Genomic DNA, 15,713 nt, shown 5'->3' on the forward strand with positions numbered 1-15,713 from the left:
CATATGGTTAGCTTCTAAGCTTCTTCTTCTTCTTTTTAATAAAAAAAATGTATTACTTATGTGAATTGAGGATGACATTTATTATATTGTCTGTTTGGACCTAGATACTTATCTCTCTCTCTCTCTCTCTCTCTCAATCTTCCTCTCCCTAATTTCCTTTTCTATCTCAAACTATACCTATTTTTCAAATCCCCTCACCCCCAACGTATGGTTACATGTGCATTTGCACATGCAATTTTTACTAGTATATATATATATATCACGTATGCATATGACAGTGATTGATCCCATAACTTCCTCCCTTGGGGGCCGAATCTTCAAGTTGAAGTTGTCACCACCAAGTTAAGCTAGTGTTGATTCACACCATAAACTAAATCCCGGATTAGGATCAAATGTCTAATCTTGATATATGAATATACCAGCCTTGCATCCAAAGGGTAAAAAAGAAAGTATACTAGCCTTTGGCATGAGACCATAACCTAATGTGTTTATATAAAGATGCAAAGGGCCAATAGTTCTAATTTTGATGTAAAATTTCTGAATTGGTAGAATGTATCAGAAAGGGAATCGTTGGAGAATTTATCACCAAGAAAATTTTAGTTTGTGCCATTCATACTTTAAGAGGGCAGGGGGAAGAGGCATATCAGATAGGAAACATGATGCTGCGATGTCACCTCTTCCCACCCCCACCCCCACCCCCTCCCCCTCCCGGCCCGCGGCAACCCCTTGATTAAACGTTTGCATTTAGCTAGAGACTGTTGGTAACTCGTGGGAGATGAACTTTTCCGTTCTAAATTCTGTTTAAAAACAGAAATGGGTAAACAAAACATTTGGTAATTCCTCTCTCATTTTAATGCCCATGAAATAAATCGGTCCAAAATATCTTCTCAAGAGTGGGAATCAAGTACTTCAGCTTTGTGATGGTCCTTAAGAAAATTAAAATTAATCAAACGCTTTTAGGTTGTTTATCCATCAAACGGTGCCTAAAATAATCCAAAAAAAATCGGATATTTCCTCCACCAAATATCTGAATGTAGTATTACACGGAATTATATGAGATCGGAATTACAGACGATTTTAACCCCAAGTTTTGAGCGCCGCTGCTTGTGACCTCTGCTGTTTGCAACGACGCCGCTGCTTGTGAAAACCTGCTGGACGATGAGAAGAAGGCGACGCTTCTCACTCCAGGAAGCCGCTCTTGCCCTCTGAAATCAGACCTTCGTTGCTGGTGGGTAAGAGACCCTCTCCGGAGAGTTAAGACGAGGGTAAGACGAAACCCTCTTTTTTTAGTCATTTAAATAGAAACCCATATCCCAAAATACAACTTTAGCAGTTAATCTATAGAAGACGCAAACAGAGCAAGTATGAACACTCGTTTCAAGCTATCATTGGAACAAATAAACCAGTTTCAGAAGATTTTGGAACGAGTGTTCCAAAATCCAGAGCTTCGAACTCCATCAATACTCTTCTATCTTTTTTTTTCCTCTTATATGTATCTCAAATGCCTCCTTCTCTATTATCTCATACCCTCAGATCTCTATCTTTCCACAGAAACATCTTAAAAAGGTAAAATGACAGAAAGATAGCTTTAAAAAGGTGTTAGTGATAGCTTTGAAGATCTTCCTTCCTGGAGCTATACGTTGAAATAATAAAAAAAAAATGTGTCAAGGAAGAGTCGCTTGAACAGAATAAAAAAATCAACTTTTAATGAGTTAACACAAATTGATGATTTTGTCGGAGAAAGACATTCTCATAACAGGATCAATACCAAACGGACTCTTTCCTATCATCCCCCTCCCCTCTTAGGTACTGTTTGGTATCATTCTAAAAAAACATTTTTTGAAATTTATGGTACACTTATGATATGTTTCTGTTTTTCCAGAACAAAAAGTGAAAAAAAAAAAAAAAAAAACTGAAAAAAAGGAGATTGGATAGAACTCCAAAAGAACTATCGTTTCATTTTATAAAAAATAGAGCTATCGTTCTAGATAAAAATCTGAAATTTTGAAACATGATTTTTCGTTTAAAAACGATATTTTGACACAGAAATTGAAATTTTCGCTTTTGACACGAAACGTCGTTTCTAGAATAAAAACAATACCAAACGGAGCCTTGTCTCTGCCAAATGTTGTTTCTGTTCTTTTCTTGATGTAAAGATATTTCTGGACCTATTTTACCAAATGTTTTTTCAATTTCATCAGAGTATTCTCATAGCATGAGATAAAGAATGAACACTTCTGTAAAAGAACAATCTCTGAGAATAGAAATGTTGTCAAACGACAGCTAGAAGTGTCAAAATGAAATCAAAATCGAATACCAAAATCAAAATAGAGCCGAATTAAACAACCCAATAAATTCGATTTGAGTACATGAGTATTTAACTTGGTTCGGTTCGATTCGATTCGATTAGGTTAGGGTACAATTTCAGTTCAGAAACAATCGATTCAAACCAAAATCGAACCGAATTATCCCCACTTGAAACAAACCCAACTCGGTCTCTCGACTGGTTCTTCTTCTTCTCTCCCAACCCTAAATCCATTCTCTCATCCTCCTCGGTCCCCCCAGACTCCAGCCTCCCCGACGCCGACGCTGACGCCCTTTGCTGCTTCTTAAATACGTGGACCTTGGTGTTGTATGCCGTGGTGGTGCACTGGTGCTTCTTCTTCTTTTACTTTTTTCAGTCAAAGAATAGTGCTAGCCCTAAGATAGAGATTTGAGAGGAGAGGGAGAACACTGAACACTGAATAGTGCATATATAACCGTTTAGTTGGATAGTAGCATACCACCTCAAACAACTTTCTCGGAGCTTGACCTGAATTGGGGCAACTCCCAAATCAGGCATGTGTTCTAATTCAATCACAACCTGATGGGTTCTGTGAATGGATTACTTCCTGACTCATTCATTGTATCAAATTAATTAATTATACCCAAAAGCTCACTGTCATGTCTTTGTATGATTCAACAGGCTAAGTGATGGGTGGAGTAATTCTAGGCTTCCCTGGACCATGGGCTAAGGATTATTGTGAAGTCTCAGATCATTATACATCAAAAATTGGTGGCCTTCCGGTATGTAGCTGCAAACATCTGCTTTGTTGGAACATAGGTGTTTGTGGGTTTGTGGAAATCTTATTGTACAACCACCTTGGCTTCTTTTCAGGATTGGCCTATTCCAAGGGAGTCAATTCCATCTGATCTGCTTCAATGTGGTGCTTGTGGAAGTAATCTCTGTCTTGTTGCACAGGTTTATGCTCCCATTTTAAGTGGCACTTTGAAGATTGAAGAGCGTATTATCTACATTTTTGGATGTGTAATGCCAAAATGTGGGGACAGTCTCCTTAGGTTCTTCTCATCTGGGTTCTATTTTACATTTGCTTTCGGTTGCTTTTGAGTATCAATCTATAATATACAATTTATTAAATTCTGTGAAATAAAGCAGCTGGCATGCTGTTCGAGTTCAGAAGTCCAACAATGTAGAAGGGAGCCCTACCTGCAAACAAGTGATTCCATCAACAGTACCTTCTGGGTCAATTTCAAACAGTAACAAATGGTGGGAAGAAGATTCGTGGACTTGCAGATCTGGAGAAGAAGATGAAGACAATATTGACCTGGAGGAGCTGGGAAGGGCACTGTCTGAAGCCGCATGCTTGGCTTCTAATTCCAAAAAGAAAAAAAAGAGTGGTATTCATAAGTCTGCGAGGAAGTGCTCACCAGTTTTGCAAGAAGTTGGGGTTGTTCATGCCAACATACCGGGTATGCTTTATACTTCTAAAGAATGATGAAATGAAAATCACAAAAATTATAAACCGTAAATGAATTGAAAAGAAACTCAAAATCTGCATGAATGATCCTATTTAGTCTGTAATGAAGAATTTGCTCAAGAAAAAGAAGATTTTCATATGACATGGTTGGCAATGCTAGATTATTAGAACTTAAACGTTGTTCTCTTTTGAAATATCTGAAGTGTTGTATGATCGTCTGTAGAATAATCATCCTGTAAAGTTGTCTATTAGACTGCAATATTAGAAGGATGGCGGAATACAAAAAGAGAGGAGGAAAGATGGAAAGTCATCCACTTTCAAAGTCGAGGACTGGTGTCGTTGAACCACAAACGGATGGCACATGTAACAGAGGAGCCTAAGAACTAACCAGAGAAACTTCTATCATTGGCCTTCATCCTTTTTATTTATAACAATGAAACACAGAAAGAAATAGAAGTGCAGACAGTCAATAAGGAAACAAAAATCCTAGTCAAGAGCAACTAAAGCCTAAAACGAAAAATAACTAAACACTAGTCACGATAGGAACACTCCCCCTCTCGTGACTAGACTCCTTACTCCTCAATGACACATTAAGACCACTATTTAACGCTCCCCTCAAGCTGGAGCATACAAATCTCTCATGCCTAGCTTGGAACAACCCTTCTGGAAAGCAGGGCCAAAAAGAGATTTGGTGAGCATATCAGCGAACTGGAGTAACAATCAGCTTCTTCATAACAATTTCCCTCACAAAGTGGCAGTCAACATCAATATGTTTAGTTTTTCCGTGAAACACCGGGTTATTGGCAATGTGGATAGAAGTTTGATTATCACAAGTAACAGGAAAACCCAACTCTTGAAGTAGAGAGGTCAACCACATTAACTCACCTATAGTATGAGCCATAGCTTTGTACTTAGCTTCAGAACTGGAACTAGCGATTGTTTAATTTTACAGTGGAGCAAAAAGATCTGGTAATCTTTTATTCTGCTTTTGTACCTGATATATTTTACATATTGCTTATTTATAGTGTTATATGCTCTAAAATTGTGTTTTGCATGTATCTTTTGCATTTTTATGTCTCTTGACCATTTTAAAGTGTATCTTTGGCGTATCTTGTGTCTCTCTTTTACAACACAATATGTCTCTTAAAATCATCCTTCCAGTGCGATACTTGATAGAGATACTTAAATCCTTGTTTCTAATAACAAATATTTAATAATACATATTCATTGCATTTTCTAAGAACGTATTAAAAAAAAAAAAAAAAGGGAATTGTGTTCCCTATGGATAGAAAATGTTCTAAGCCACGTTCTTGTCACAGAGAGTAAGTCATATAACCTTAAAGATGAACACTTTTAAGTTATTGATAGATATGTTGCACTACAATATTATATTTATCTTAAAGATGAACAGTTTTTGAAACTTTTTTGAAAAGACACATGTTAATGATAATGTGGTGTGTCTTCATGTGTGTGATTGTAATGCAATTTTTTTCAGACTAGGCATATGGTTATCAGTTGTTGCATGGATTACATTTATCTTTCCCTGTTGGTTTATATGTTGATTGCAGTGGTACCGTGCTTCTATATCTATTCTCAAGAACAGGCATCATCAAGAGACGTAAGCTCTGTATGTTTGAACTATGCTTCACTCTCTATCAAGGAGAATCAAAGTGACTTTGATAGTCTTAAAGAGGAAGAGGTGTGGGGAGAAGAAAGTTATGAGTATGATAGAGCTCTGTATGCTGATAGGACCTACTTGAAGTTCAAAAAATGGATCGACGCACATCCAGAACAATGTTACAGGTATGAAGGCTAGAAACATTTAGTTTTTGCATTTCCACTCGAATTACGGTCAATTGATTTGACTATGGTTTCATTAAAATCCAACAACTACGAAACTCAGACTATTGTTATCACTGTTAAAAATCAAACTTAAACCAGTTCTCATGTTGAGGTTTGACACTAGGTCATAGATTAAGGAACCCCTACAAATGACTAATGTGTTGCCAACCAGTCTGCCACAAGGTGGCATAATGAGTTACAAATATTTTGCTAACCAGTCCTATAGTATTTTGTTCTTGAATCTTGAGTCAATATTACCTAGACACTGTATGGGTACAGCTCAGGTACATCATCTTGTACTTAAGTAAAGCATTTTGCATAGGTACCCAATCTATTTTGGAGTGTTCAGGTCACTTATCACGCTTTACTTCTATCCGTTACTAGTTTTATGTCAGATCTTAGACATACCACTTTATTGGAACATAATCCAAGAAAATTGAAAGGAGAATGTTGGCTTGTTTGGGAAGGAAAATTATGAATCAAGCTTAAGCTGCCTACTAGAACATTTCTTTCTTCGCCTCAAATGCTTAACCTCATGAGCGAGACTTTATCTTGTGGATTTCAAAATTTGGTTTGGTTAAGGTTAGGACCAAGCTATCAAAAGATTAGATGATGTGGCAATCCAATCACTATCTGTAATGTCTGGATTAGATTATTGGTGCAACATCCAATGACATAAGAGTAACTAGACACAGCAAAACCTAGTTAATAAAAGATTTTAGAGTCTTCAATCAAAAACTTTTGAATTTTATATGCTGGCACATTCGTGTAAATCTACCATAATATAAGGAATTTCTGTTTTTAATGATTACTAAAGGGTATTTAGCTAACTAAAAGAATTGCCAATTACTTTTTATCAGCGCATCTGACAAGTGCATCTAATGACAGTAATGAACAAATTTAATGATCACATGCTTTATTGCTACTTTCAGTTGTAGCTCTAATCAAATCCATTCTGTTATTGCTACTGGGAAGTTATCAAGTAAATTTTCATTAGCGTTTCAGTACATCCAACTTAATTCCTTCAGATTCTTGGTAACAATTTGATGCAAACATGCCAGTTGAATTGGGCTTGACTAAGCCTTATTTTGGACCCTTATTGGGTCTTATGGGCTAATTATTTTTAGGATTATTATGTAAAGGGCCTATTTTACAATCCCATATGCAGGTTTATTATGAAATTAGAGTTCAATTTCTGTTCGGTACCATTTCACCTAAAACCTCGAACTGCTAGGGAAGGGCGGCATCAATGTGTACATCAACACTCCCCTGCACGTGCATGCCAAGATCCCATGGTCCTACACTTGGAACTCACGTGGCATTTCCTTTGCTCGGCATTGATGGAGAAGAAATGTCGGGAAAACTCTTCCGATGCACTTCCCAGGAATCGAACACTTGACCGCTACCGTTTCACCTAAAAGCTCAAACTGTGTTAGAGAAGGGCAGCGTCAATGTATACATCAACAGTTCCTAATTTTGTTAGTGTCTCTACAAGTTCTAGAAGAGTTCTTTTTAGAGTTTTAGTCCTATTTCTATGTTAGTAGGCTTTTGAGTCTGAATTTTGGAAGCTCTCTAGACTGATGAGAGAGTTTCTATTTTCAAATTGCTTTGCTTCCAAGTTGTTAGCCAATAGGAAGCTTCTTTTTTTATTTATTTTTTATTTCAGTAGTTACCATTTCTATTTTAGGAAAGCATATGTTCATTGCAATAGCAAGTATTAGGCTGATCCTCCTCTACATAAAGGGATTGAAACTGCCCTGCTGCTGTTGACTTTTTTTTTTAAACCTGAATATTATCTGGACCCAGGGAAGCCCCTAGAATTATATCAAAGATGAATCTGATAAAAATAAATAAATAAATAAATAAAAAAACCCATAAGAAACACCTATAAAAGAAAAATTGCATTCTAAAGACTGGTAAACCAACTTTGTCCTCCCGAATGATGCAACTAAGATCACTTGGAAGAGGATCCTCACCATGGAAAATATAATTTATTGAAGACTCATGCAAAATTAGCTAACCAATCCGCTGCTCAATTGCTTTCCCGAAGTGCAAAATGCTGATCAATGAATTGTCTGCTATTACTCAGTTTGTTCTGTGTGGCTTTGAAGATTTACAGTGGGATATTGAGGTGAATTCCTCAAGCACTGAGGATGGGCACTGCAGGTGGATTCCTGTTATCTGTTCTTTTATATATTACTTCTCCTATTTCAGTTCTGTTCCACAAGTCTCTGAGGTCAGTTCCAAGTTTTAGCCCTACCTGTAGATGATCTGTTTTCTGGACTAGTTTAGCTTGTTTATTTTGTTGGCAACTTCATATTCGGGGCTTAGTTTGCTTTCAAACTTGATATCCTTCTGAAGTCTGATACCATTATCCCTGTGTTGCAAGTGTAAAACCTTCGTTCCAAACCTGTTTTGTAAGTGTTCTGCAACCCTCCCTGTTTCATCTGGGATTCACCGTTAAGCCCATTGCACCCAGTAGAGTTAGGTGAATTTCTTCCGGTTTTGGGCATTAATTTACCTGATCACAATGCTTTGAGCGAAGCTTCAGCCTCTTTTAAATCCTTGTTTCTGAGGTACAGAAAATCTCCTTTCCTGTCCTATATTGACCCTAACTTCTTTTTCATTGTTCAATTTTTTCTGTGCTAATATGCCAGTCATTAGTCGCAGAAAATTGTGTTTCTTAAGCTGTTGAACCTTATTCTGTCCTATTTTAGACACTTGAAAATTTGAACCATCCCTAGTTGGGTTAGGGTTTCTGGTTGCCACCATAGTTCTAGCGTTCAAGGAAACTGCACAAAATAAAGGGCGTACCCAATGCATGAGGCTTCCACCATTGTGGGGTCTGGGGAAGGTCATAATGTACACAGCCTGGCCCCTGCTTCGCGGAGAGGTTGTTTCCTGACTCGAACCTATGACCACTTGGTCACAATGGAGCAACAATATCATTGCACCAAGGTCCGCCCTAAGCATTTAAGGAAACTACGATCACTGAATTTATTATCTCAGGAGGAAATTCCTTGTCAAGCCCTTCGAGAACTGGTTTCACATATTGTTGGACTGCTCTTTTTTTTTGGTAACATAATTTCATCAGTGAAAGAATAGCTAAGGTACAAGATAAAGGCAAGAACAACAAGGCCACCAGAGTTGAACCTCAAGAAAGGTCTAAACCATAGTGTAGGGCCCCAAGTGCAAGATTGCTCCCATGTCCCCTAACCAGCTCATCTTCTGTTGAGTTTGGAGATCTCATCGTTAAAGAAAAAGAAAACTCCCTTAGCCACATAGAGCTCTTGCTTCCTTAACGAGGAAGAGATATCTCCAAGAACCCCCAGAATTCTCATGAAGCCATTTGATCTCCAACATAGAGTCCCATTCCACAAGCATATTCTTCCAACTATTGGCAAAAGAATTTTCGAGTCCTAAATTATAGCATTCAGATCCGCACACACTGAATCTGCTATACCAACAGGACCTGATAATGCCAATAATATCATACCCTCATGGTTTCTACACACACCACCACCAATACCAGCTGGCCCTGGGTACCCTATAGAGCTGCCATCCGTTTTAAGTTTTTTTTGATAATATTAGGTGGGGGAGTTTATCAAAAAAAAAAAAAAAAAAATTAGGTGGGGGAGGGGTCCAGAAATGTTGAATCTGACCGAGTTATATTAGGGGAGTCTAATGCCTCATCAAATCAGTAGATATGCCCTAGATACTATGTTACCTAGATTTTTCTGTTGGTCTGCCAAATCACATGTCCATACATGTGGACAGGAGTGCACCGCTGAGACAGGCCTCATCCAAGTTCTCCCGAGTCCTATCCTTCTTATAAAAGGGGGTGGGGGAAGAAGAAGATGAAAAGAACTGCAGACTTGAGTTGCAGACAAAAGAAATTGAGAAGGAAGAAAGAGGCGACAGAGGAGGAAGAGGCGTACGAGGGGATTGTACTCACAAGATGTACAACCCTATATACATATAAACTGCCTATCGCCCTACACACAAAGAATTGATTCTCTCTCCTAAACCCCCTCTTTATTAAATGGCTACTGTTACACTTCAGATAGAACTATTTTTCTTCATTAGATTGTTGACTTACCTTTGTGTGGTTGTGTTTCAGATTTCATAGGGTTTGGATTTCAATGAATGCTCCTTTTTTCTTGTAGATATAACTTTATTCCAGCAAGTACCTTTTGTTTTTTCTCCCCCCCCCCCCCCCCCCCGACTCTTTTCCCTGGGTTGGGAGAGGAGATGATAAGCTGGGGACTAAGTGTATAGTACTCAAAATGTTGAATCATGTATGACTTAATAGTCTGGATTATGTACAACCCTTAGCTTCCTGTGCAAGGATGACATTCACTCTGCAAAACATCAAAATTTATAACCATAGTACACTCCAATGGATAATTTATTAATCAAAGCATCTATTATTCTTTAATTATTTCTTTCCTTGTGCTATTTTATTTAATCCGTGGATCTGGACCAGGAGGGTGCCACCCTAAGTAGCTCTGGTGTGTTGATGACTTGATGTACATGGAACAGAGACTGGTTGCCTAGCATGTTTCCTTTCTTTGTTCTCATGGATTTCCCTCACTTTTGTTATATTATTCTTGTTAATGCCCCTCACTTTCCTTATCATTAGGTACTCATATGGTGGAAAGCCACTTTTGGCCACGAAGGGGTTAGGGGAACCTGGGGCATGTGCACTATGTGGTGCATCCAGACACTATGAAATGCAACTGATGCCCCCATTGTTGTTTTTTCTACGGGAAGCCCGTGATGGTTCAGCGACACATTCCCCAGATTGGAATTGGATGACACTACTTGTATACACTTGTTCCAAGGTAATAACTTCCCTCAAACACATGCTGTCATATCTATCCAAAAAAATTCAAAGGAACGGGTCATGTTGAATGTTACCTCTGTCAGCATATCTGGACTGCAAAATTGATCTAATTTATGATCACAAGAAACCATTTTGTAAAGTTTCACTTGTATTATTTGGTTCATTTTTTTTTATTGGGTGAATAGGTCTTCTAAGTTCTAGTTGGCTGACTGCCATTATAGCCATATAAATCCATGATGCACACATGATGGTGGTTTCAATCCGGTGCATATGTTGTTCTTGGTGTTATTCTATGCTCTACTAGAAGGTACTTGAGAGTGTTCCATGTCACATGGCTGGCTTGATGCAGTTTAAGAGAACAATTAGGCCAACAACAAACCAGGCCATCAAACTGGACCAAGAATGGACTAATATGTTAATTTTGAGTGTGCAATGGGTTATTGTCCATGGTGTCAATATTTTTGGGTTTTGTAATGGACCAATTATATAAGCCCAAATATTAAGAATTTAAGTCCTATACGGGACTAAGTAGTTAGTTTTTATGTACTGCTGATCTGAAGCATCTAGCCATTGGAATGAACTATTTTTCACATATGTTGATCAGTTCATGAAGTGATGAATCTGTCCATGTTCTTGTGTCATTCTGCCATGTGGTTTTGGATACGTACAGTTGTTTCTAATTCTGGAAATTACAATCAATTTCCATTCTTTGGTAATCAATTTGAAATCCAACAGTTGGTATCTTCATCCTACTTTGAGATATTGAAGATCTGTTAGTTACCTACATCTGGTCTAATTTGGGGTTTATCAAAACCCTGGTTGGGGATTAACTGTAGTGTTTAGCCTGCTTCTTGTGAGTTCTACTATTCTGTTGTGGGTGAGACATTGAACCTTCTTGCTGTTGGCTTTATCCCATTAAGGCTGTCATTTGAATTGGCCATCCCACCAAAACAACCGTATTGAAAAGTGGGTATTTTACCTTTGTGCTAGCGTGCTAGGAGATCTCCAATGTGGTACTAGCTTGTTCCACCCCATCTGCATTTCTTGGCATATTGCAGGTTGAGGTTACACGGAACCATCAAACATGAAAATTTGTACATATGTGCCATTTAAAATACCTCTTCCAGTGTGCTATTTTGAGCTTTATCCGACTTATATGCTGTTTTCTGGCTTTCTTAGAATTGTTCACAATGGTTAAATAACGAGAAATCCAATAATGGGGGTTGGACTGTGGTGAAGGAGGCTATTATTATACAAAATGAGGAGGAATTGCATGAGTCAACACAAGTTAGTTATTTCTCATGATCTGCATTTTGCACCCGTGGGAAATGTCTTCCACTGGAGGTAAGCAAGCCCTTTGCTTTAGCAGTATAGCATCTTCAGTATTGTTATTTAACGAGATTGCAGTTACTTTGCAGATTGGTTACATGAGAAATATTTAAGATTTACTTAACCTTTCAATATTTTGATTCAACAGTGCAGGTCATCTTTTCATTCTTCACAGTTATGCTTCTTTGGGCCGAATTAGATAAGCTTCTAATTTATGAAGAATCCATGGCAGCATTCTCGTGAGTACTGATGGAAGGATTATATGTTTTGCAACACTGACTGTCACTTTACTGAAGTTTGCTTGATTTTTACTCCGAAATTGTCTATACTTGCTGGGAACCATACATAGTTCTGATGCCTGTCATAGTGCTGGGAATTCCAGCCAAAACTGCTTTGTATACAAGTCATTTGGCATGATTTAGTGTTCAAAGGAAAGTTTTTTGTATGTGTCATTTGGCATGATTCACAAAACAGCTTTTGTAAACTGGTGGAGTCGTTTAGTTGGGTCTTTTAAGTATTTTCTTAGACATTGAAGAGGGTGATTCATGTGGCTAAAGTAACCTTTGGGTACTCGTTGCAGGAAAGTTTTGAATACGGTCTCATACCAGCTCCCGAAATTGTTACCATTTGTTCAGAACAGTCCCAGTGCAATTATATGTTGAAAATAAACTCTGGTGGTAAGGATCTGTGAACATTAATAGCCCATTGGCTTGCCTGTATTAGGAATTTGGTCATGGGCCTTTTTAGGTTTCTTAAATTGTCTAGCTTAGATCAATGAATTGTGAAACTTATCTGCTATTAATGTTGTTGGATACATTTGCAGGGGTGAGTAAATTAAAGAATGTAACATCCAGATATTGATATTAGCACCATTGAAACCTTACCAAAAAAAAAAACAATAATCTTGACTTCTTGAGAATGGATCCTCACAGGGGTCGCAAATTTTGACAGATGTATTTGACCAGGTTTCATAGAAAACCATGCTCAGACAAGATCGGAAATCTGCATTCGAATGATATATTTAAAGCGGGTCAGGTTCATGTTTCACAATCTGTGGTTCTCTGAATTTGAAGCATTGAGATATAAGTGAAGGGATGAGTTCCTGTCTGGGTTCATATCGGATGCTAGTGCTTCCATTCTTTCCTCCACAAAATGGGGTAGAGAGGCACAAGAAGGTGCTGGCGTATGCTATGTAGCCTGGATGCATTTATGTTTCTTTCCAATAAGTTCCTTGGCTAGTCTATAGTAACAGCGGATTTTTCCCTAAACATGGCTGGGAGGTTCATAACAAGAAGAGGTAACTCTTAACCAAAAAACACTTTAGCCCTTACTGTACTAATCAATGATCATTGGTTTCCATGCAACGTCCTTTGATATTAATTTGGGTAAACATCACTCCCCTCATCTCAATTAAGGCGAAATATCAACTTGACCCACCATCTTTTCAAAAATATCACTCCTTTCCCCTACAAGAAAAAGATGTTATCTAAGAACCTCAACTGTTAGATTTGGCTATTAAGTTAAATTTTTTTATAACCCCCAAAATACCCAAAATGAGTTATTTTCTTATTTTAATTTGGAAAAATTATATGATTACCCATTTTTGGGTTTTCCTTTACAAAATTACCCACAAAAAGGTTTGGTGAATAAAAATACCCAAAATTAGGTTTGGGTTTACAAAACTACCCACCAAAAGTTTCAGTTAACAAAAATACCCAAAATCTCGTTTGGATTTACAAAATTACCCAAAATAGTAATTTTTCATCTTCCACATATAATCATGTATTCTTTTATTACTAAAACTTTGAGTGGGTAGTTTTGTACATCCAAACTCAATTTTGGGTATTTTTGTTAACTTAAACTTTAAGTAGGTAATTTTGTAAAGAAAAACCTAATTTTGAGTAATTTTTGTTAACTGAAACTTTTGATGAGTAATTTTATAAAGAGAAACCCAAAAATGGGTAATCATGTAATTTTCCCTTTTAAAATTTTCTCACTTCTCGTAATACTCTCCTTGCCGCACTCTCCTTGCTGTGTGACTGCACTGCAACTGCAACTCTCCTGGACCTGACCTGAGTTCTCACTTCTCGGTGAGGGAGTGAGGGAAGGAAAGGTCGAAAGGTAGAAGGAAGGTCGAAATGGATGAAAGGCCAGAGACGGAGTTGGCCTCAATACCAGCGACGCCGGATATATTGACACCGTCGGGGCAGAGATGCCGTGGCCAGCGTCCAAGGATGCGAACTCCTCGTGGGCATGGACGCCAACATCGCTGATATCGCCGAGGTTCCTTAGTCTGATAGGGACGCCGATGAAGCGAGTGCTGATCAACATGAAAGGTACTTGGAGGAGGTGGGTCACCTAACCAAGCTCAACCCTCAGGACGCCTGGCTTCCAATCACTGAATCTCGCAATGGCAACGCCCATTATGCCGCTTTCCACAACCTCAATGCTGGTGTCGGATTCCAGGCCCTCGTCTTGCCCGTCGCCTTCGCTTTCCTCGGCTGGTGTCGGAGAAAGAGGGAAAGGGGTTTTCGTTTGATGGGGGCTTTCACTTAAGATAGAAAGTAGCGTAAAGGATTACCCAAAAAAAAAAAGACAAAGTAGTGTAAATGCTTCTGAGCTTCAATAGGAACTCATTCAAGTAGGGAAGGATCAGTTTTTGTACCCAAATTGCCTCTTGTTCCCCTACTATATATTCCTCATTTGAATCATCCATATCTGTAGCTCCCCTGATATATTTGGGAAGAGAAGCAGAGAATTAAAATTGGTAAACCCAGACTTCCTTTTATCAGAAAATTTGTTGTTTGGAAAGTTTACCTGCAAAGTATTGATTTATAGAAAAAGATTGCAGCAAGGTAGACAAGAGTCACAAGACCCATGTAGGAAATTGTAGAAATCATGCTGTACAATGAAAGGACCAGAAGAATTAAAGTAATGGGCACAGATTGAAACAGGGGATTTTAATGAGAATTACCATTTCTATGGCTTTGTTTTGTACCTAAAATTGAGATCTTTGATGATAGAGGAAGAGAGTAGGAAGAATGTTCCAACTCCAAATACGAAAGCTGATTTTGATACGTCTCTCCACATCACCAAATCCACTGAAAAGGAAAGAAGAAATGTGAAAATTGATCGGTGCTACATAATTAAGAAATTCAATTTGACCGGAAAACTAGAACTCAATGCTGTGTCGGATTCCAGGCCCTCGTCTTGCCCGTCGCCTCCACTTTCTACTTTCCACTTAAGGTAGTAGTGTTTGGTATTACACAAACAGGGGCATTTTGGGGATTATAAGAAATTTTAACTCGACTTAACAGCCAAATCTAACTGTTGGGACTGTTAGATGGCATCTTTTACTTGTAAGGGAGGGGAGTGATATTTTTGAAAAGGTGATGGGTCAAGTTCATATTTCGCCTTAGTTCAGGAGAGGAGAGTGATGTTTACCCTATTAATTTTTGGGAAAATAATCCCCTACACCCTATCATATGGAGTAGTAAAATGATCACCCTTCCCATCCCTTGATTCTGAAGGAGGGAGGGTGCGGCCTTTGTAGAGAAAGAAGGAGATGAGGTAGAAGAGGCGAGGGGAATAGGAAGTAGGTCCCACATGGGATTAAAAATGAATTGAATAAAAATAAAAGAATTGAGGTTGGGGTATTTTAGGATGTTTACTTTTATTTTTTCATGAACCGCACGAACAATAACTAATTTTGGGGATTGAGTAAATATTTTCATAGTTGAAACTAGTCAATGTAAAATAAATTCAAAACCTACTTATCTTGTAATTTATTTTCTTATCTAGTGGATCTAAGTAATTTCCCCTAACTAAAAAGGGTTAGCTACGTGAATCTTTGCTCTCCAATTAGATCTATTTGATGTCATATTCTATTGCAATGTACCAGTGAAGACTTGGACAGCTAGGAGCAATTTGGGGTGTGT

At 38.1% G+C, this 15,713-nt stretch overlaps 2 protein-coding genes across 9 annotated transcripts; one reads left to right on the top strand and one right to left on the bottom strand.

Annotated features, from left to right (window-relative positions):
• Positions 1 to 1,132: 1,132 nt before the first annotated feature.
• Positions 1,133 to 12,609, top strand: LOC122082467 (programmed cell death protein 2-like). 7 transcript variants are annotated; one of them, XR_006141320.1, is made up of 9 exons: positions 2,497 to 2,653; positions 2,966 to 3,066; positions 3,158 to 3,339; positions 3,434 to 3,750; positions 5,327 to 5,561; positions 10,243 to 10,444; positions 11,626 to 11,790; positions 11,924 to 12,014; positions 12,356 to 12,609. XR_006141320.1 is itself a non-coding variant. In XM_042650059.1 (8 exons), the coding sequence occupies exons 2-7, from the start codon at positions 2,974 to 2,976 to the stop codon at positions 11,749 to 11,751; spliced, it is 1,155 nt and encodes a 384-aa protein (XP_042505993.1). In that variant the 5' UTR covers positions 1,133 to 1,265; positions 2,966 to 2,973; the 3' UTR covers positions 11,752 to 11,790; positions 11,924 to 12,609. The 7 variants fall into 7 exon arrangements, 5 of the variants coding, with proteins under 5 accessions (XP_042505993.1, XP_042505991.1, XP_042505994.1 ...); XR_006141321.1 differs by having other exon boundaries at positions 11,929 to 12,014; XM_042650059.1 differs by lacking the exon at positions 2,497 to 2,653 and adding an exon at positions 1,133 to 1,265 and having other exon boundaries at positions 11,924 to 12,609.
• A 1,578-nt stretch (positions 12,610 to 14,187) lies between these two features.
• On the bottom strand, positions 14,188 to 14,919 carry LOC122080666 (reticulon-like protein B21). 2 transcript variants are annotated; one of them, XM_042647476.1, is made up of 4 exons: positions 14,774 to 14,919; positions 14,593 to 14,676; positions 14,441 to 14,504; positions 14,188 to 14,326 (listed from the first exon to the last, which is right to left on the bottom strand). In XM_042647476.1, exons 1-4 carry the CDS (start codon positions 14,863 to 14,865, stop codon positions 14,324 to 14,326), a joined length of 243 nt encoding a protein of 80 aa, XP_042503410.1. In that variant the 5' UTR covers positions 14,866 to 14,919; the 3' UTR covers positions 14,188 to 14,323. The 2 variants fall into 2 exon arrangements, with proteins under 2 accessions (XP_042503410.1, XP_042503408.1); XM_042647474.1 differs by having other exon boundaries at positions 14,236 to 14,504.
• Between the last annotated feature and the right edge of the window lie 794 nt (positions 14,920 to 15,713).

The sequence above is a fragment of the Macadamia integrifolia genome, chromosome 6 (genome assembly GCF_013358625.1).
Source record: "Macadamia integrifolia cultivar HAES 741 chromosome 6, SCU_Mint_v3, whole genome shotgun sequence".
NCBI classification, from domain to species: Eukaryota; Viridiplantae; Streptophyta; class Magnoliopsida; order Proteales; family Proteaceae; genus Macadamia; species Macadamia integrifolia.

What these genes read in the sequence shown, in the direction of transcription:
- LOC122080666 (XM_042647474.1), bottom strand. Translation starts at nt 14,865, where the DNA reads ATGTGGAGAGACGTATCAAAATCAGCTTTCGTATTTGGAGTTGGAACA. An exon ending in ATCAAAGATCTCAATTTTAG is followed by an intron (nt 14,677 to 14,773) that starts GTACAAAACAAA and finishes TTCATTGTACAG; the next exon opens with CATGATTTCTACAATTTCCT. An exon ending in TATAAATCAATACTTTGCAG is followed by an intron (nt 14,505 to 14,592) that starts GTAAACTTTCCA and finishes CAAATATATCAG; the next exon opens with GGGAGCTACAGATATGGATG.
- LOC122082467 (XM_042650059.1), top strand. Translation starts at nt 2,974, where the DNA reads ATGGGTGGAGTAATTCTAGGCTTCCCTGGACCATGGGCTAAGGATTAT. An exon ending in CAAAAATTGGTGGCCTTCCG is followed by an intron (nt 3,067 to 3,157) that starts GTATGTAGCTGC and finishes GCTTCTTTTCAG; the next exon opens with GATTGGCCTATTCCAAGGGA. An exon ending in TGTGGGGACAGTCTCCTTAG is followed by an intron (nt 3,340 to 3,433) that starts GTTCTTCTCATC and finishes TGTGAAATAAAG; the next exon opens with CAGCTGGCATGCTGTTCGAG.